A 21867-nucleotide genomic window follows, 5' to 3' on the forward strand; every position below is an offset into this window, starting at 1 on the left:
TGGTGTCCCGTCGGTCGGCTCGTTCCTATCAGCCAGTGGGTCTTGAGAACCTGAAGAGCCAATAAATCGGGAGACTTGGAGTTCAGCTTCATACGTCACCCACTTCCTGTGGACGCCCGCGTGGGGTGGCACTACCCCTTGAATGCTTTTGAGATCTTCTCTTCCTCGGCTCCACGGTCAAGGTTCCCATGGATATGTGTTTGGGAACCTTGGGGATAGATGGGACTATAGGAAGCCGCCCCTGGCCATCCTCCTGCAGACTCTCAGCCGTCCTTTCAAACCCAGTCTTAGGCAGTGATTATTTTCCCATCTGACCATTTTTCTTTCCACCACCGTTTTCTCTGTGACAGATCTAACCTACAGAGACTTCTGTTTGACCTTGTCCCTCCGAACTCGTGGGTGGCGAACAGCTGCTTGGCATCTGCTGTAGCTTTTGGTACAAATTCTGTCTAGCTTTACCTTCTATTAGCAGCAGCAGAAAAAGTCAAGACCGTGCCCCTTCCTTATGTGAGGGGGCCCCATGAGTTACACCAACCACAGACACCTGCTGTAACCACAGGGTACTGGAATATGGAAACCATCACGAATCACCTGGAAGTGACTAGGAAAGACCTGGGAGAGTGTGCTGTTTGCGTAGCCCATCTGGAGGACCATATATACTGACCCTTCATGTCCTGTGAGAAGACCTAATACATCCTACAGAGAAAGGATTGGCTGGCTGGCTGTCCTCTAACCTGCCCAGAAATGTACTCTCAGGTGGAGTTTCCTTTCTGACATACCTCACCACCATCTGGCCTTGGGGTCCAGCTGATGATGGGGCAGGGGGACAGGGTTAGTTTTTTCTGTCCCTTATTTGATATCTCAGCTTGCTTTGTGACCAGGTGTTGAGAGAAGTTTGCAAATATACCCAGGAACAAGTTAAAAAGCAGACATGGATGTGGGAGCCTCAATTTGGTAATGGCCATGCCTCTGTAAATGGAAGATATAGTTTCCAGACTTAGAAAAAAGAAATGCAAGCAAATATTTCATAGGAGATACTTATACTAGACCATTATGTGTGGCTTATCTGATGCTCACTTACCAGCATCCTGTATTTCTAGAGTGTCTTTGTTTGAGAAGTTCACTGGAAAGGCCCTATTGGTATTGGTCTTTTGAGAAAAGGTTGTCTGTATTCAGGTACAAGGGACAGAAGCTGAGCTTTGGTGCCAGATTCCCCCTCCTGACTTGGCTTTCTTGACTCTTGGGCCCTTGGGTTAGCCTGGCAGCAGGAGCAAGCCTCTGCCTCCTTGACATGAACTAGGGGGTACATAAGGTGCGGAGAGCTGGCTGCTCACATTTCTGGCACATCCCCTTGCTGGTTAGGTGGTGAGTTCCGGCTAAGTGTCTGATCATGAACTGATTATGAACTGATTATGAACCTGAAGGAAAGGACTGGTCTATGCTCGTGGCAGCCGAACCCTGAGCCGGAAGGGTGGAGCAGGGGGAGCCTGGCCTAGCCCAGTTGACTCTGGTCATTGTGTTAGCCACCTTTGTGTCACCGTAATAAACACCCAGCAGGCACGACTTGGGGGCAGGGAGATTTAGCTGAGCTCACAGTTTCAGAGGTCTCTAATCGTTGTAACAGGGTGGCTCTGGCCGACTTCCCTATGTAGACAGAGTAGGAGCCGGGGGTGGGGTGGGGGAGGGTTTACGACCTTCTATGGCCCGCCCCAAGTGACTTACTCTGCCAGCCAGGATCTACCTCCTATTTCTCTTAGCCTCCCAAAGCAGCCTGGGATAAGCATTCAAAAACACGAGCCTGTGGGGGGAAACATTGCAGATTCGAGCCATGATAGAGACATTTCTCTTTTTTGTGTCCCTGCCTTGGAGGATGTAAGCGTGATTTAAAAAAAAAAATGGTCTGAACCGTTATTTTTCAAGTTCACATACAGTAACACACGTTTCTCTTTTATTCATTCCCCAAGTTTTAATCGATGCGTAGGGTCACATACTTCACCCTCAATCAAGACAGACTAGGTCCTGCCGCCTTACAAAGCTCGAGTTTGCTTCCCATTCCCATCCACTGGCCCCTAGATCTGTCCTCCACACCCAGACTCCTGTCCCCTCCAAACTGTCTTACACATGAGCCCATGCATGTTCTTCATGTGCACAGAGCTGGTGGCTGAGTAGCGATTTCCTTCTGGGTGGGTTACAGTTTCGTGGATTATTCTCCACTAAGGACTTAGGGTTTATTTTCTAGGACAGCCACGGATAAGGCTTGTGTCAAGGTTTTTGTGCTACAATGGGTTGTAATCTCAGGTAGAGACTCCAGAATGAGAGAGTCAAGTCTACACCAGCTGTCCTTTAACACAGTAGAGCTTCTCTGGGCTTGCCTTCCATCAAGGAGCTAGTAGATACACAGCCTGCCCTCCATGTTCAGGTGAGTGCACCATCATACTAATTGGCTTCTGGTTTTACTCTTGGGAAAATGGAGATGCACACAAGTTCAGAATTGTAAGGAATTTGGTCACGATCAGGCCAGTCTGGACCCCTGGTTCTCAGGTCACTATTCTATGGTCTATTGTCATTTAGTCCCCTTCATTATCTTTGTTTTGTTTTGTGTTTGGGCGACGATCTTGCCTAGGCTGGACTTGAACAACTCTTGATCCTCCTATTTCACCCACCTAAATCCTGGGGTTGTAGGTGTGCACAGCGCTCCTTGCTCTTTCCTCTTGTGTTGTAGCTTATTCTCATGGAGACCCTCTTGGGACATAGTGAACAGTTACCACTCAAGTTTCTCACTCGTAGACGAGGAATGTGACCCAAAGAACAGGTTCAGGTCAGTGGCCTTTTGGGCATGCTGATGGACAGCATCCCTCTCTGAAGGTAAGGACAGGGCTGCGACCCATCCTAGCCCAAGCAACCTGGTGAGATAGTGTCACCTACAAGAGTCATTCTTCTGTGGTTCATCTGTACTATAGATGTATCTATACAGTATGGGTTCATCTAGAATATAGATTCTATAGATTTCACCTTCTGGGCTCTTTGGTAGCAGGCCTGACCTGGAACTCTGAATTTCTCTGAGTGCCAGGGACTGCTTACTTCTCTGAGGTCCTGACCACCCCACCTTTGTGCCACCATCTGGTACTTGAGACCTATCCCTGAAGGTCCCTCCGTTTACCTGCTACAAGTTCCCAATCAAGATGGAGCGAGCTCCTAGGTATCTTGGCTCCAGCACAGCTCCAGCTTTTGAACATTGCAGCAGAGGATTAATTGCTATTCATCGTTATGTAGGTCACGTTTTCTTTGGAGGAAGTTGATGGGATTTTATTATCTGTGGAAAGCAGCCATACCAGAAAGAATACTGTTGATTGATAATTTAACTTAAGAATAGTGTCCTACTTTAACAAGCCTCCTGGGGAGCAGATGACCCCAGAGGGAACTATACGTGTATCTGGTAGCCAGTGTATTTGGTAAAAATCTGTGTGTTCTGAAGAGAAGCAGGTCTGGGTCTATTAGCACCCAAAGACTTGATTTAGAAACCTGGGCCAGAACACACTGGCCATCCCATCTTGACCAATATCTTATTAGAGGAACATAGATGATCCCCCAGAGACAGGCAGACCAGCTAAGAGTGTCTTAGTTGCATTCTTGTGAGCACCAAATTAGATTTAACACGCAATGGTAGATGTGCACAATGCTCCTTGCCCTCTCCTCTTCTGTTGTAGCTTAGTCTCATGGAGACCCTCTTGGGACATAGTGAACAGTTACTACTCAAATTTCTTATGCATGTATGAAGAATGTGACCCAGAGAATTTTTATGCCTTGCTGTAGGCATTAAAAACAAACAAACAAACAAACAAAAAATACAAGCAAAAAAAAAAACATTCTAGATACATCCATAGATGATATCTGAGAAATATCTAGACAAAACCAAGAGACTTTCATTTACAAAATAAGAACTGTCCTAGGGCTGGGCTGTGGCTCTGTGTGTGGGTCAGATCTTTTCTAGAATACAAAAGGCCCAGATTAAACTCTAGCACTGCAAAAAGGAAAAAAGAAAAAAAAAAAAAACCCAGCAACTATGAAGCAACCCTGCCAAGTCAGATTTCTTTTCAAAAAACAGTAAGGAGATAGTAGCCTTTTAAATCACAAGATTCCCTAGTAAATTTATGCAGAGACGCAAAGACAATGTGAGCATCACAAGAGGGCTGTACTCTAGAAACTGTGACTGTCACATTGCAGGAGATTTGGACAGCAGAACGCAAGCCTGCTGCTGGGTGCTGGGACTCCGGAGACAGAGCTCCTGGGGACAGGCCCAGCTCCACCCCAGCTTGTGTGGCCTTGATCTGTTGGCAGCTGCCAACCAACCCTCCTCCTGCGCGCTCCTGCGCGCCCCTCCCCGCCCCCTCCAGGGAGCCTCAGTTTCTGTCTGTGAACCCAGGACAGTAACAGCTCTTCTTGGGGTTGCAATAAGGACCAAGTGGCACCTGTAGTTCCCGGAAGCACCGGCAGGGGGGGTGAGTGCTGCCAAGACCCCCAGCTTCTGGTTTTGTTCCAACAAGATGAGCCACAAGAAGGAACCTTAAATCGTTTTTTCTAGGAAATGCCGAAACTGAGGTTTTTTTTTTTTTCCTTCGAAACCTCAAGAAGGAAGCTTCTAAAAACCAACTGTGTGTCCTCAGAGGGCCCTGGTGTGTAAATAGCAGGGAGAACAGGGGAGGGTCTTGTCCCTAGGCAAGCGTAGGGCTGTAAAGTGATGGAGACACTTGTATGCCCGGCAGAGACTGGTGGAAGCAGGTGACCCAGAAGGCACCAGGGGTGCTCTGGAGAGGACTGTGCTGGTGGGTCGGCTGCCGGGCGGGAGAAGGGTGTGTGGGTACTGCAAGTAGCACTTTGGTGGCCTCAGCGGGAAACCTGACCTGTCCCGGCAGTTTCCAGGGTTCCGCAAGATAAGGTCCAGCTTGCCAGGTCCTTCCCTCTGCCTCTCTTCTCTTGCACTATCTGAAGATGCCACCCCCTGGTACCCTCCTGAACCTTCCAGAGAGAGTCTTTCTGGTCCTCCTTGCCTAAGATGCAATAGGTGAGGCACTGTGGGAAATGGGACCTGCTTTGAGCTATGCCCAGGCTAGCCCTGGCACTGGGAACTAGAATCCTGTAATTGATAGTTGCTAGTGAGATCATTTCAGTATTCCCTATGCCTAGAGCCTTAGACCAGTAGTTCTCAGCCTTCCTAATGCTGAACCTTTAAGACAGCTCTTAATGTTGTGGTGACCCGCCAACCATACATTTATTTTTCCTGATACTTCATAACTGCAATTTTGCTACAGGTATGAATCGTAACATAAATAGCTGATATGTAGGATAGCTGATATGCAATCCCAAGGGGGTCACGACCCACACATTAAGAACCTCTATGTTAGAGCTTGCTATCAGAAGAACTACAAAGTGGAGATATTCGCTCAGAGGCCAGAAGCACAGATCCGCAGATCCGCTCCCTCTGGTGGTGACCATAGTCATTCTCAGGCAGGAAAGGCTTTCTGGGTGGTGTGTGTCTGGTTGGATGCTCCTGGGCTACTGTTGAAGCCGAGGGACCAGGCAAGACATAGGGCTGGTGCCATGGAGGGAATCTGCAGTTCTCCAGGCTCCTTGGCATACTGAGATGGTGACGATGGTGACAGATTGTCACAGCTGGTGGGAGGCCACCGTGCAAGGACAGATGAGGGAAAGCAGCCCAGAGAAGGAGAATGATATGTTAGAAGCACACAGCTCAACAAGTGCAAGGTCTGGATGGGAAAGGGCTATCAGGAGTGGGGAGGGATGGGAAGAGGTAGGAAGATATGGCAAGGGGTAAGATAAGCCCCAGAGCCTTGTTTCCTCTTCCCCTGGCACATTTTAACTATAAGATAAAGTTGGTAGATAACTCAGAAATGATTTTTTTTTTTTTTTTGGTTTTTCGAGACAGGGTTTCTCTGTGCAGCTTTGCGCCTTTCCTGGAGCTCACTTGGTAGCCCAGGCTGGCCTCGAACTCACAGAGATCCGCCTGGCTCTGCCTCCCGAGTGCTGGGATTAAAGGCGTGCGCCACCAACGCCCGGCAGGACAGAAATGATTTTTAATCCATCATTAATAGTAGATAAACTATAAAAACTTACGTGGAGGGATACAGTTTCTTATGGGGGGGGTGACAGTGTGTGACGGTATGTGTGTGTACTTGTGTTCGGGAATGGAAAACAATAGCCATTGTAAAATGGGGCCTGGAGAATGCTTCTTATCACTAGAATGATAGAAAGTAGGAGTGTTACTTTATAATTCTGTACAGACTAAGCTTTCATATAAAGGCTGTTGTGTTTACTTTAAGGCCTTCAGCAGAGAATACAAAGGAGAGTTTGAATCTCGTTTTTTCTTTTTCTGATGCTTGAATCATTCATGTCCTAGGATGGTCCACTGTCAGCAAATGCCAGGGAGGTCCAGGATGCTCCAGCACTACACCAGTGCATCTCAGAGAGCCCATTTCTACCACCAAGGGAGGGCATAAATGAGTCATGAAGACACAGGCTGGGCCTCCAGCCTTTCTATGGTTATCGATTCCAATCCTCTGGTGAATCTGAGCTGTTCTGCCTTTTCGTAGAAAGAGCAGAACAGGGAAGAGGAAACGCAGTCCCAACCTGAGGAAGCAATCTGAAAATTGTCACGTGCTCACTGTGTACCTGCTATGTGGGAGACGTAGTTGCTGATCCTGAGGACTGAGGCTCTGACCAGGAACTCAAAAGCAATTGTTGAAATTATTAGAAAGACAAGACCATAGATCAAGCAGTGAATTACACAATCCGTACAACAAAAGCTGAACGTATGACAGGAACAACGTTAGTACAGACTAGGATGACTATAATAGGTTCTATCAGGTGGATAAAAAAAAAGAAGCCGGTGGTCGGAGGGCAGAGAGAGAAAAGGCTCTTGGTGAACAACAGCATTTGCGAATACAGCGTCATACTAAGAATGACATGTTTATACAACAAGGCTTAAATAAATGCAGATCCGGGGCCGGAGAGATGGCTCAGTGGTTAAAAGCACCGGCTGCTCTTCCAGAGGACCCAAGTTCTATTCCCAGTACCTACACAGTGGCTCACACCACATGTAGCTCCTGTTCCAGAGTATGTGATGCCCTCTTCTGGCCTCCACAGACACCAGGGACAGACCCCCATGCAGGCAAAACACCCATACACATAAAATAAAAATTAAATAAAAAGTCTTATGTGTGGCATAATTCCCATTTTCAAAAAGTGTTTATTATTCAGATATAAAGAAAAATGACAAATAAGAGGATTGTCAAAATGTGAATATTTATACTGTGATGCAGACATTGTGAGTGATTTTTTAGTTCTTTTTTTTTTAACTCTCACTGTGCACAATGAAATGATTAATCCTTGCTTTCAGAAGTGAAACCATGCTTCACTGAGAGAGGGCAATGGCACGCGGGGCCTGTGGGCCACAGGGTTCCTGCCTGAGAAAGGCAGGTGTGTCGAGTAGAGACAGGGTGAGTGGATGAACGGCAGCTCAGCAGCATTTACTGTGGGTAGTTCAGACCTGGAAGAATGAGAAGCCTGGACTTTGGGGGCCATGGACAATAAGAAAAAAGGAGAGGGACCAAGAAACCTCTTCCAGAAAAACAGACAGGGAAAGACAGAGGCTCTCAGATCGGGCCGATGTGGACTCTCTTTCCTCAGAGCCATCACTAGGTGAAATCTTCCTTCTACTTCCAAAACTGCCAGCTATAACCAAAGGGCAGCGGGGCAGAGGACAGAGGGATGGGTACAATCAATGAGTGATATGTACATGTATGGAAATATCACAGCCAGTGACATGGATTTATACAATTCATTTGTGTTAAGTGTAATCCTAAAAAAACAACAATGATGACGATAAACCTCCAGTTGTTGCAAATGGAGGTTGATGCCTAGACGGGGCACCTGTCTGGCTGTCAGGATTTTTCAGTGGTGGCTGCCAGACAGGCACTTAAGGGGACACTGGATCACTGGGAGTCTTCTATGCACTGGGTGTTGAAGGACACAGAATGGAGGATCACAGTCACAGCATAGTGTAGCATGAATGTGACTGAAAGTGTGACCCAAGTTCCAAGGGTACAGAGGCTGGGGATAATGATGCTGTCCATCAGCTTTAAGAAGGACTAATGGAATATCGGCTATTTGTACTCACAGACGTACTTCCATTGACCTCATCCACTGGGCAGAAGCATGTCATTTCAGTTAACAGCCTGTGAAACAGAACCCCAAACGGACCTTTGTCAAGTGAAAAAAAGAAATGTTAGTGTCGGTTCTGGGCCCTGAGCAAAGTTCCATGATCCCATGGTGCCTGTGTCCACTTGGGACTGGCCACGCCATGCTCAGAGGTGACTGCTTCCGTTCAGGGCCACTTCTGTGCTGTGCGGTAGGGATTTATGAAACCTGACCACACTTTATTGCTGCACCACATTGGCCAGTGGAAGCCAGGGTGAGGAAGCCAAATCTGAATGGCTCAGGTAGGCTCTCTGAGCTCCTTTACCATGCCTGCCTCCTCTGGGTGTCACACATCTGCATGTGGAAAACAGTCATATCCGGCCGCCTCCCCCATCGCAGTCTCTGTGGTTGCTTCGCCTAATAGCAGGAGCAGCAGTTTGCCTGTGGAACAGTTCCCACCGGCGTGAGGAAAGGGAAGCATCCAGAACTCAGAGAGGAAAAATTTTCCATGCGGTTTGGGCTGACATCTTCCCACTGTGTAAGCCAGTCATGAACCAGCGTAATGATAATATCAACCACTCATTGTTTAAAAGGTGAAAACACTAAAATGATACTACACGCTGCTTAGGGGTGCATGTGTAAGTTCTGAGAATCTATAAAAGTGTGTGCTGTGGTATCAGATGAACAGAGGCCGAGAGTGGGGTGGTGGAGATGGCAGAGGGCGATTTACCGACGTTCCTGGTGTTATGTTCTCGAGCTGACTGCACCATATTCTTCTTTACCTTTTTACACATGCCTTAATTTACACGACATATTTAAGGATATGTACAACAACACTGAAATCAATGTCTGTATGAAGATTGCTCAGGACGAGAAGAGACAGGGCACCGGGGAGTGGAGTAAATATGCCTGTTTCTCCCCTCAGTTTGGGCGCGATCTTCCTTCTGCTGCTTGTTCGCTACTACTCCCTCCCTTATCTCTACCAACCACTTCTCTCCCCCTAGAGTGTCCCTTCTAGCCTTTCTAAGTAATTATATCTTTAGCTATCGGGCAGAAGGAAAGTGCTCCCATTAGTCAATATGGAGACTCTTAATGAGGTCTGAGCACTCCGTAGTCTGAATTTCCCGTATCACCTCCAAACTGAAAAGATCACATGCTGTAGGCGAGACACGTGATACCTGGGTAGCAGTGCCGTGTCCCTGGGATGCATGCTTCCATGCTGCCTCGTTTGGTCCTTAGAGCATCCCGAAGTGTTGGTGTTAGCCGTCCTGCTTCACAGTGAGTCGGGATGGCTCGGGGTGCCCCACAGCTTGCCCTGGGAAAGGCATAATGGGGAATTTCCGCCCCCCACCCCCATCAGTCTGTGAGACATCTGGAATCACACCCAAATTGTCCTCTGCTGCCGTCTCTAACACAGATGTGCACATCAGCTATAATTCTGGACCTCAGCCCTGGGAGCACAGTACTCATGAGTGAGGCATCTAGAAGCTGAAGGATGTCAGAATAGGTCTGGCATCCAGTGAACCCCCCCTAGCCTCCAGGGCATTGGCTTGTAAACCTCACCGTAAGCCCTAGTCCTGCGGATTCCAACATGGGGTCCATGCATCTCCACGGTGTGCAAAAAAAGCTTCAAGAAGAAGAAGGCGTCGGAACTTCAATTTTCTAGGTTGAAAATATCTCATCCTTTAAAAAAATTTCCATTTTGCCATGTGTTTTATGATGCGCATAATGTATTGGCACAATAATGCTCGTGTGTGGTTTGTAAATAAGCAAGTGTGCGTCTGTTGACAATACATGCTCAAAGATACTTTTTTGGAGAGGGATGTGAAGTTTCAACAGTTTAGATACTAGAGCTGGGGGTGTGGCTCAGTGACAGAGTGCTTGTCCACCCTGAGTTAGCTCTCCAGCCCTCGGAGTTGGGGGTGGAGTTTAAACACCATGAAGGTCTGCCTTGTTTCCAAGCAGCCATTAGTACACAATTTTTAAGTGAGCTCAGAGAGCAGTGACTGCTGTATTCCCTGCCTCTGGGCCCTCTTGCACATGCAGTCACGATGATACTCTTGGGAATTTGGCTTAAAACAAAATGGTGGAAAGAGATAGATGTCTCACTTTTTAAGAAAGCAGATTTTTACAAGGCCAAATTCTAGGGGGAAAAAAATTGAAGTATTATTAAACAGATTGTTTCTGTTCAATTAGGGGGAAAACAATGTGTTCTGGCAGCTACCGTGGGCTCACCAGAAATTAGTGATGTCCACAAAACTCATTTCCTTTTATAATTCTTGACAATCGTGTATTGGAAGAAATCTTTCATCCCCTAGTGCATATATGCATTCATGGTCCACTTGGCAGCAATTCCTGAGCATCTATTATGTTTAAAGCCTCAGGCTAGTGATGAATATCTTGCAATCTGTGCCCCCAAAGACTTTGCTTTTAATAAAGAAGACAAACATGCACACAAATAACTATAATAAAATAAAGCATCCCCTAAGTGCCACAAACTGCCATAAACAAATGTGACCACATTTAGCAGAAGGAAAATGTTGCAGAGACCATGACCTCTGGCCTCAAGACTACTTCAGTAGGGAAAGGCAGCCCTAAAACTTCTATTTTCTGGTATCATACTAGGAATTTAAAATCTAGTGTGTGTGTGTGTGTGTGTGTGTGTGTGTGTGTGTGTGTGTGTGTGTGTGTTAAGCAATGGAGAAATCTCTCTGGATATGATGAGCAAAGAGGATATTTGGGTTGTAGGATAATGGGTGATTTGGAACCACTGGGACTGCCATGCCACAGTGGTTTATATAATGGACTGCAACCAGCAGCCAGTCCAAAGCATTGGGGGTGGGGTCTTCAGTGATAGGATGCTGGGCCGCCCTCAGTTATGATAGTTGACATTTCGGTTTACAGTTGCCGGCAGGCAGGCATAACAAGCATCTTCAGCTGGCTCCTGGGAGGTAAATGTGGTCTGATGAGCAGAAATTTTATTCTTAGTTTGTGTTAGGACATACCTAGGGGAATCTTGTCAAAATCTCTGGAAGATCGTGTAAAATATGGGTAAATGAAAAAATATACAATTGACCTTCCATCTCCTTGGGTTCCACATCCATGGATTCCAACAACTACCAATCGAAGATAATCAGAAGGAAAGGCAATAAAATGATACAAGTTAAAAAATAGTATGGTAGCTATCATCTTGGGATTTACATTGTATTAGGTATTGTGAGCAAAGTAGAGATTATTTAAGCACATGGAAGAATGTGCATAGGTTATATGTAAACACTGCTGTGTGAGGGACTTGAGCACCTCACATTTTGGTATCTACAGATCCTGGAACCAGTCTGCAGATATCGAGGAATGCCTGTGTGCAGTGAGGGCGGTAGTAGTTTAATAACAAGAGCTACGTGTACTGAGCACACACTGTAAGGACACCATACTTCACTGAGCACATGAAGTGGTGGGGAGCCCGATAATGCTACCTTCTCAGCCCACCCCACCCCCCGTCATTCTGTGCCCCCCCTCCCCCGGTCCAGGAGAGCAAAGGCAACCTGGCCTTCAGTTTCAAACATTGAGATGGACCCTGGGGCTCCATCTCAGAAATTAGGGGGAAAGGGACATTATACAGCAGAGCGTGGAGTGTTCTTGGGGACTGTCCGCTAGTAGCAGAGTGACAAAGAGTGTTCCTGCTCACAGCACAGGGGCTGTCACCTGAGAGCTGCTTCCAGGTGTCATCTGAGGTCCAGGGCACTGGACCAGTCAGTATTGCTCCTGGAATAGCGTTGTGCGGTCCAGGCCAGCTCTCTCTAGCCTCAGCAGTTGGGTTTGCCCCTGCGGGTAGCTGGCCTTTCTCCCAGAGGGTATAAGCTCCTTGGGGGAGGGCATCTGGAGTTAATTCTGAGATGACCCAGCTCCTAGAGATGCCAGGCAACCTGAGTCCTAGGCTTCAGAGATCTGTGAGGGAGTGTACTGTCCCCAAAAGCACCATGTGAGGACCTAACCAGAGTTGGTACAATATCTACTTGCTTCCCAACGCTCCCTCTTAAAGTCTGAAAACCTCTAAAGGGAAAAAATGCTGCTCTTCTGCGGATGTTGACATGGCTATTTGATCATATCCTTTTTACTGATGACAACCACGGATTAATTCCAGGAATCTTTACTGAGCGCTTAATAACCCACCAAGCGCCCTATGCTTCTAAAGTCATTCCCCTGCCTGGCATGAGCTAGCCTCGCCCCGTGTTTGTGGCTACACGAGACCAGGCGCTGTGTCTTGAGACGCAGTCCAGTGGACCTGCTTCTTTTCTGTTTTAGATGAGGAGGGAGGAGGAAGAAGCATGTCACTGTTCTGAGTCCGGCGCTTCAAAAGATGCCAGCCTAAGGGTGTGTGCCATTGGGAGCGTGCTGATTATTTTTAGTCCTAATGGTAGCTCCAATTGGGTTAGTCCTCCCCTGCCTGTCTGTGTTGGATTGTAGAGAAGGCTGGAACTCCAGTATGTGTGTGTGTGTGTGTGTGGGGGGGGTGTTCTTTCACTATTGTGAGAAGTAGAAGGTCATTTCATGGCTGTCCAGGGCGTTTTCCACGGCAGCTGAGCCCTCACAGCAGGGCATTCTTGGTGCTGCTGCAAAGCTGTGAAGCCAGATGGCTGCCCAGCCAGGGGATCTGGCCCAGCTTCAGTCAAGACCTGAGGAAGGCTGGAAAGACCCTTCTCGGGAAGGGAGGGGCCGGCAGCACAGCCCATTGATGTACCTCTAAGAAGGGACCCCAGGAGCTCCTTAGGGCACACAAATGGCAACCCTGTCCATGAACCCACACCCAGCCACCCCCACCCCCCACACCTCACCGCTCAGTCCCTCCAGGCCAGCCATTCCCCCGTGCCAGCTGCCAACCACTACTCTGGGGTGCAGTGTTCTCACCTTTAGCCACTCTGGGCTGGTGCCACTTCACCCCATTGTTGGATTGGACAGGCATTGAAAAATAAAGCCCTTCTGCAGCCAGGATCACATGAGAATGGCCTGAAATGGGCCCAGACTGTCGAGTCTAATTACCACCCAACCTTTCCCTTTTTAACTTTGTCTGCCCCTAGTTCCCAGGGTGACTTGGGGCCCTATTTCTTAGAATTGTGCCCAGGTTCCCTCTCCACCAGCCAGTAAGCAACGTAAAGACAGTAGTGGAAGCGGGGAGAAAACAGAGTCCAGGTGTCCTTGTGGACCCGCCTATGAGAGGATCCCCAAGCCCTTAGGAGGGATTGCCGAAGAGGCACAGGGTACGCGCCAAGGCCCTCGGTGGAGCAATCTGAGGGCCACACGCGGGCGCCGCCCCGTGTGCTGGGACCCCGATAAGGCCTCTTCTGGTTACAGAGTAGAGGCGGCAGGTCCCCGGGGCCAGGCTGTTCCCGCTGCTCTGGCTGCTCTGACCGCCAGCCCCCCTGCCCTGCGGGGTCCCAGTTCCAAGTGACAAGATGGGCTTCTGTAAAGTAAGTACTTGGGGAGCCGCAGTTCGGGAGCGACGATGTGGGGGCAGATGTGGGAACAGGGGCACCTCAAGGCTGTCGCCACCCGTGGTGGGGAAGGGTGCCAGCACCGGGCAGCCCTGTTGTGCAGAGGAACCCCTCTCCTTCTTCAAAGGTGGTAGGAGATGGGGCAGGTGTCCTCTGCCCTGATTCAATTATTTCACTCCTTGCTTTTCACAGCCCAGACGCAGACTTGCTGCGGGACTGAGCTCCTTCTGGCATCTCTGATCTGCGTTCTGCTTTGGGGGTTAGGCATCACGGTTTGCAGTTTGTGGAGACATCACAGAGTAAACCTGCTGAGATCCTAGTGGCTTTCCTGACCCCCGGAGCAACTTGCCAGGGGCAGGGAGTACAGAATAAAGGCACCCGGGGGTGGTCACTCTGCTCTCTTTTCAAAGGGGGCTTGCTTGTTTTCTCAGAAGTCAGGCGCCTCGCGGACATACCGTCTGGGTTCTTAAAATGGTAGACTTTGAATTTCTGCTGCTTGCTCCAGGGAAAGAGGTCTATTGGGAGAGGGGAGAGGGAGAGAAAGGAGGAGGAGGGGGAGGGGAAGGGAGGGGAGAGGGTGAAGAAGAGGGGGAGAGGGGGGAGGGGAGAGGAAGGGGGAGAAGGAGAGAGAAAGAGAGACTAGCTCTGAGAGATAGGTAATACAAGTTGGCTCCCTCTCCAGAAACGACCTGTCCGTTTCTCTACAAAACTAGCTGAATTTTTTTTTTAGATCAATCTAAATGAAACATACTTAGAAAGGCAGGGTTTTTGTCATTACCACAAAAAGAGAGAGAGAGATAAAGCTAAGAGAGTACTTGCTAAAAGGCACAAAAAGCCCTTGTCTTCAAGGGACGTTCAACAGCCATCAACAATGTTTATGAAGTGACATGCGAGGTTCTGGGTGACAGGAACAAAGCCGAGAGGAGAGAGGAGGAGATCCCTCCCTGGAAGAGTTGATGCCCCAGCTGAGGGGAGACGCTTAATGCAGTGTGAATGAGAAAATTTCACACCTATTAAAAGGCTGGGCTGGGGTGGGGGTGTAGTGTGCTTGCCTAGGATGGAAGAGACCTGGATTCCCTCCACAGCACTGCAAAAAGAGAAAGAAATGATGAGAACTGGGCAGGGGGAGCCAGCAAGGGGAATAGAGATGTGGCGGTTCTGCAAGTCTGAGGGCGCTTGGGAGACTCAGTGAGGTGCCGCTGGGCCAAGGGAGAGAGCCCAGCATACTACTTCAGGAGGGAGAGATGCAGGAAGTAGCACCGGCCAAGGTCCAAGGCAGGCAGGCCCTGAGGGATAACCAGGAGGCTGGGATGGAGAACTGGAGAGGATGAGGTCGGAGGAGAGGCTGGGTGGGATCTGAGGAGTAGCTGAAGACCTGGAGAGGGTGGGGTCTGAGGAGTAGCTGAGAACTGGAGAGGGTGGGGTCTGAGAAGTAGCTGAAGAGCTGGAGAGGGTGAGATCTGAGGAGTAGCTGAAGAGCTGGAGAGGGTGGGGTCTGAGGAGTAGCTGAGAGCTGGAGAGGGTGAGGTCTGAGGAGTAGCTGAAGAGCTGGAGAGGGTAGGATCTGAGGAGTAGCTGAGAGCTGGAGAGGGTGAGGTCTGAGGAGTAGCTGAAGAGCTGGAGAGGGTAAGGTCTGAGGAGTAGCTGAAGAGCTGGAGAGGGTGGGATCTGAGGAGTAGCTGAGAGCTGGAGAGCGTGGGGTCTGAAGAGTAGCTGAGAGCTGGAGAGGGTGGGGTCTGAGGAGTAACTGAGAGCTGGAGAGGGTGGTATCTGAGGAGTAGCTGAAGAGCTGGAGAGGATGGGATCTGAGGAGTAGCTGAAGAGCTGGAGAGGGTAGGATCTGAGGAGTAGCTGAGAGCTGGAGAGTGTGAGGTCTGAGGAGTAGCTGAAGAGCTGGAGAGGGTAAGGTCTGAGGAGTAGCTGAAGAGCTGGAGAGGGTGGGATCTGAGGAGTAGCTGAGAGCTGGAGAGCGTGGGGTCTGAAGAGTAGCTGAGAGCTGGAGAGGGTGGGGTCTGAGGAGTAACTGAGAGCTGGAGAGGGTGGTATCTGAGGAGTAGCTGAAGAGCTGGAGAGGATGGGATCTGAGGAGTAGCTGAGAGCTGGAGAGTGTGAGGTCTGAGGAGTAGCTAAAGAGCTGGAGAGGGTAAGGTCTGAGGAGTAGCTGAGAGCTGGAGAGGGTGGGGTCTGAGGAGTAGCTGAGAGCTGGAGAGGGTGGGGTCTGAGGAGTAGCTGAGAGCTGGAGAGGGTGGGGTCTGAGGTGTAGCTGAAGATCTGGAGAGGGTGGGATCTGAGGAGTAGCTGAGAGCTGGAGAGGGTGGGATCTGAGGAGTAGCTGAGAGCTGGAGAGGGTGGGGTCTGAGGAGTAGCTGAAGAGCTGGAGAGGGTGGGATCTGAGGAGTAGCTGAAGAGCTGGAGAGGGTGGGGTCTGAGGAGTAGCTGAGAGCTGGAGAGGGTGGGATCTGAGGAGTAGCTGAGAGCTGGAGAGGGTGGGGTCTGAGAAGTAGCTGAGAGCTGGAGAGGGTGGGGTCTGAGGAGTAGCTGAGAAATGGAGAGGGTGGGATCTGAGGAGTAGCTGAAGAGCTGGAGAGGGTGGGGTCTGAGGAGTAGCTGAGAGCTGGAGAGGGTGGGATCTGAGGAGTAGCTGAGAGCTGGAGAGGGTGGGGTCTGAGAAGTAGCTGAGAGCTGGAGAGGGTGGGATCTGAGGAGTAGCTGAGAAATGGAGAGGGTGGGATCTGAGGAGTAGCTGAAGACCTAGAGAGGGTGGGATCTGAGGAGTAGCTGAGAGCTGGAGAGGGTGGGGTCTGAGGAGTAGCTGAAGAGCTGGAGAGTATGAGGTCTGAGGAGTAGCTGAGAGCTGGAGAGGGTGGGATCTGAGGAGTAGCTGAGAGCTGGAGAGGTTGGGGTCTGAGGAGTAGCTGAAGAGCTGGAGAAGGTGAGGTCTGAGGAGTAGCTGAAGAGCTGGAGAAGGTGAGGTCTGAGGAGTAGCTGAAGACCTGGAGAGGGTGGGATCTGAGGAGTAGCTGAAGAGCTGGAGAGTGTGGGGTCTGAGGAGTAGCTGAGAGCTGGAGAGGGTGGGATCTGAGGAGTAGCTGAAGAGCTGGAGAGGGTGAGGTCTGAGGAGTAGCTAAGAGCTGGAGAGGGTGGGGTCTGAGGAGTAGCTGGAAGGCTGGACTGAGGCAAACGTGCAGAAGATACAAGGCTTTGTGTGTCATCAGGAGCATTCACCTTTTACCGTGAGTAAGTCAAGAGACTTTGAACAGTTAGGGTCTGAAACTAATAACGTTTCTCCAGCCTCTGCCGGCCCCTGCCTGGTGCCTTCGAAGGCAGACTCCAGGAATCAAACCTTCCTTGTCCCTCACTTCTCCAGCAGTTCTCAGCCTTTCCCTCCCGGAACGTGCGGGGCCAGTCACTGACAGGGTGTTGTGGGGTGGCGTTTCCTTCTCCAGTGAAAAGAGAAAACGAGGGAGGCTGTGGGTGCTCACTACGCAAAACATTACCATTGGCACAATGGAAAGGGAGCCAGAAGCTACTGTGGAAACGCAGTGTGTTTGCAGTATGGTCATTTGTAATCCCAGCTGCTGGGAGGGAGAGTCGACGGGGTTTCTGGCATGCCAGTGGTCCAGAATGCTCGCTCGCTCGCTCGCTCATGGCATCAGAGTTGGGAAGCCAAGCGGCACAGAGGGAGCTCTGTATGTTTTTATTTTATTTTTTTCCTTTTATTGAAAATAGATTTTTGTCTCAGGTAATATATCCTGACTATGGCTTCCCCTCCCTCTACTCCTCCCAGTTCCTCCCCACCTGCCCCCCATCTGGCTCTACTCTCTTTCTGTCTCTCATTAGGAAGCAAATGGGCTTCCAGGGGATTATAATTAATATAATATAATATAATATGATGAAACAAAAATGAACACATTGGAATTGGACAAAACAAACAGAAGGAGAAGAGCCCAAGAGAAGGCGTAAGAATCAGAGCCCCCCCCCCCCCCCCCCCCCCCCCCGTTCACACACTCAGGAATCCCGTAAAAACACTGAAGTGGAAGCCATAGTACATGTGCGGAGGACCTGGCGCAGACCCATGCCACCCCTGTGCTTCCTCCGTCTCTGTGAGTTCACATGAGCGTTGCTCGGGTTGATGTAGAGGGCCGTTTCTTGGTGTCCTCCATCCCCTCTGGCCCTTACACCCCTTCTACCTCCTCTTCCGCGGGGTTCCCTGAGCCCCGAAGATAGCGATTGGATGGAGACACACCATTTAGGGCTGAGTGTTCCAAGGTCTCTCTCTCACTCCCTAGCTGTGGGGTCTCTGGCTTTGTTCCCATCTGCTGCGGGAGGAGAAGGCCTCTTTGATGATGGCGGTCTTGCTTTGTTTTCAGCCTCGGCAGTGGTATCCCTCCAAATGGCCCTGCTGCTTTCCCACCCGTCTTCTCTGCTTCTTCTTTTCTTTTCTTTCTTTCTGTGCCGGGAATCAAGCCCAGGGCCTCCTGCTTGCTCAGCGCACACTACTTGAACTTCCCCAACTGGCCCTTCCCACTTCCCCACTCTTACATACAACCGCAGTGGCTGTTGGGAGAGCTAGACCTCACCTCGTCTTGTCGTATTCAGTCCTCAGTGGCTTCACCTTGTTCTGAGGCTAGAGTCTGGCTTCTCTCAAACTGGACACCTGGTCCTGCCATCTAGCCTCCTTCCTCAGGCCCACCCCCAGCATTTTCACGGGGATCTGGCGCTGGTCATTTTCACAGGGAGTTCATGCACTCCATGGGGTAGGATTTGTGGCGCTATTATCCCCGTCGTATCCTTGGCTCTCAGTCCCTGGCATGTAGTCAGCATTCATAAATCTTAGTGACACTAACAAGTGACCAGACAATAAACCACTTGCAAAGCACCTAACGAATGGTTATCATTTACCAGCTTGGTGGGTGAATCTGCCTGTGCTGCTAACTCTGCACTCTGTGGACCGACTCCTGATGCGCTCTGCACTGCACTCGGAGTTTTCAATTTCACCTTGCAGGAACTCCCCCAGAGAGTCCTTCTCTTTCCCACACTTTTAGACTTATTTACATCTATGTCAATTGCTCCTTCAAGCCGAGCTGGGGGAGGGCAGCATTCTAGACCTGACTCATCTTTGAGTCATTTCCTCTCACTTTCCCCAGCATCCAAGGAGGTCCTCAACTTGGGGCTGAAAAGTATTTTTTTTCAAGTGAGTTAATTTAAAAGCAGTGAATGAGTGTTGTGAGGCTCTCGTTTCTCCATTGCTCACTCAGGTTGTGAGCACTGACTGGCAGGATCCATCTGGCTGTTAATTTGGAAGATAAATCTCCAAGCAGACCTGAGTGGAACTAGGTGGTCACAGCTTAAGGGCCCAGTGTCCAAGCCAGCTTGGAATGCAGGCACCCCCGGCCTGGACTGTAACCAAACAACCTGCTTCTGGCAAGCTCAGGTTCTCATTCTTGGACAGGCAGTAACGATGGATTAAAGATCTTGTTAGAGAGAGAATTGCTTTGATCCCAGCCTCCTGAGTACCCCTGACCAACACCATCTCTCCCAGCTGGTTGTGGGGGCTGAATTCCCTGTATCCACACAGGAAGGAAGTGATTCCGCTGCTAATGGACCCGACAAAGCTACTACGCACGTGGGTGTGCAGTGGGAGGGATCCAGGGGTGGAGGCAGCATGGTTCCCGAAGACAGATTTGTTCATGGGGAGATGCGTGAAAAATTGAACAAGCAAATGGCCTCCACGCCCATTCTCCTCTCCCTGAGGCTCACTGTCCTTCTGGAATGGGTTCCTGGTTTCTTGTGGCTGCAGAAGGAAGTAGAAAACCTCTCAAGCCCTTCCCTGAGGTGACAGTGGCCAGAAAACTGCCCTGTCCTCTCCTGAAAGTAGGATGCGAAGCAATGTTTTGGAAGAGGGGCCATCTATGGTCTGTGTCCCTCAGGAAGCTCGTTCCCCTTAAAGCTCTGCTCCTGTGTTCTGCGGCTGCTCAGCCACTGCTGATTCATAAACAATGGGCCGTTTCCAGCTGCTCCAAAGACCGGGTAGCTGCTATACCTGCTGCTCTGTGCTGGTTCTGAGTGGGCCCTGGCACTCTTTTTCTTCAGAGTGGCAGGAACTGTCCATGGGATGTCTGTGTAGCATCCAGTGTTAGTCTCCATGGTGTGATTTGAAGGTGCCAAAAGAATCCCAGGTCCCTGGGATACCTTTGCCATATCTGCTATGGAGTCCAGGGTCCAGCCACGGAGACTTTTCCTTAGGCTGTTTCTAAAAGTCTTCGATTAATCACATACATGTCAGCTCTTCTAATAGAATATGGAGTTGCACCCTGCAAGGAACTACTTCTCGGTGGAATTTTTTTTTTTTCCGAGAGGGTTTCTCTGTGTAGCTTTGGAGCCTATCCTGGAATTCACTCTGTAGCCCAGGCTGGCCTCGAACTCCCAGAGATCCACCTGCCTCTGCCTCCCGAGTGCGGGGATTAAAGGCGTGTGCCACCATCGCCCGGCGGAATTTTTTATGAGATACTATAAAAGCAAAGAGTGGAAGCATTCAGTGCAGATGTCAGAGGGGCAGCCAGAAGGTATAGGGACAGGGAAAGGGGACAGACAGATTTCCTCCCCAGCTTAGGACAACGGCCCCGGGCTTTACAGTCCTTTCTGAATAGTCTTCCATCTTGATATCTCCGATCCCAGCAGTCAGGTCTGTCACACTGTAGAACGTGAGAATTGGTGAGGGATGTTGCGTTGGAAGTAGAGGCTGAGCTCAGTGAGGACTTGCAGGACATGAACATCTTCTTGTACATGTGTCTTGGTGACCACGGGGTCAGCCCAGGAGTGAACAGGGCTTATTGGCGTGAGCTCTCTTGACCAACTCCGGCCTTTCAAATGCTGGGTATGAATAATATAGTTGCTTTTTGCTTTTGCTTTTTACTTCCTTTTTTGTTTAGATTTTTTTTTTTCATTTTAGTTTTTATTTGGTCAGTTGATTTGGGGGCTTGGAGTTTGTTTATTTGTTGTGTTGTTTCCCCCGACCCAAGACAAATTTCCACTCTAGATCAGGCTGGCCTGGAACTCACTAGTTTATCCAGGCAGGCCTTGGATTTGCAATGATCTTCCTGCCTCAGCTTCCCAAGTACAGATGTTGCAGGTGTGAGCCGACATGCTTGGCTGTAGTTTTACATACAGCAAGCACTATACTTTCAGAGTCTTGCATCGTTTTTTTGAACTATGTAGCTTAGGTTGGCCTCAAACTCCCAGCAATCCTCCTGTCTCAGTCTCTGACGATGTTGAATCCTAGACATGTACCTCCATTCCCGTCTGTTCCTGACTCTTAATGGGACCTGGAGATTGCTCTGCAAGGCCGTGCGGCTACTCCCACTTTCCATAGGAAGAACTGGGGCTGAGTAGCTAACCGCCAGCCTTACCCCACCCATGGCAGGGTACAACTCAGCCGGTCTTCCCACTTTCCAGAACAGTGTTCTGGGGGTGTGTCTTCTTCACTTACACCCTGAACATGCCAAAAGCTGATGTTTCATACGTGCGTCTCTTGGCTATGAGGTGCAGAACCCCTAGTCAACAGATGGTACCACTCGTGGGCTCTGTAAACAAAATTCCTAGGTTTGAATCCTTGATCTGCTACTTTCTTTATTTTATTTTATTTATTTTTTATTAAGGATTTTTTTTTATTCATTTTACACACCAACCACACATTCCTTCACTCCTTTCCTCTTCCTGCCTCTCCAGCCTTCCCCTCCCCATTCCCTCCTCCAACAAGATATGGCCTCTAAATATTACTCTTAGGCTAGAATGCCCACTCCCACCCCCTTGGTCCTCACCTGTTAACTGCGGGCTACATGGATTGCCCAAGGATAGTTAGGAAGGGCACGTGTGTATTAGACCAGTGCTGTGCATTCCAGGAAATGTCGGATATATTGTTTTATATTTGGAGCCTAGAATCCTTTGTTTCAACAATTTGAATCATCCTAAGAACTTTGGAAGAAATGAAAAGTCCTTCCTACTTTGAACATGCCTTTAATTCAAGGGGATAGAAATTTTATTGAGTTGGAAGCAACAGTGAGTAACACAGTCCCTGAGCCCCCAACAAGTGGTAAACTTTGCATTAGTGGATGAGATCTAGTGTAGTAGGAGTCCAGATGAGAAGAGTTGATTCTGTGGGGAG

The 21867-nt window shown here is 49.5% G+C and overlaps 1 protein-coding gene across 12 annotated transcripts in view; it reads left to right on the forward strand.

Moving 5' to 3' along the window:
* Ank1 (ankyrin 1) overlaps positions 1-21867 on the forward strand; it is a 189442-nt gene that overhangs the window by 55489 nt on the left and 112086 nt on the right. Inside the window, exon 1 of one of the 12 annotated variants that reach the window (XM_037211637.1) lies at positions 13532-13679. The exons of the other annotated variants lie outside the window; for them this stretch is intronic. Coding sequence (XP_037067532.1) covers positions 13665-13679 — 15 coding nt within the window. The 5' untranslated portion in view covers positions 13532-13664. Of the gene's footprint in view, positions 1-13531; positions 13680-21867 lie in introns of those variants that run through there. 12 annotated transcript variants of the gene reach the window in all.

Source organism: Peromyscus leucopus, chromosome 17, assembly GCF_004664715.2.
Source record: "Peromyscus leucopus breed LL Stock chromosome 17, UCI_PerLeu_2.1, whole genome shotgun sequence".
NCBI lineage: Eukaryota > Metazoa > Chordata > Mammalia > Rodentia > Cricetidae > Peromyscus > Peromyscus leucopus.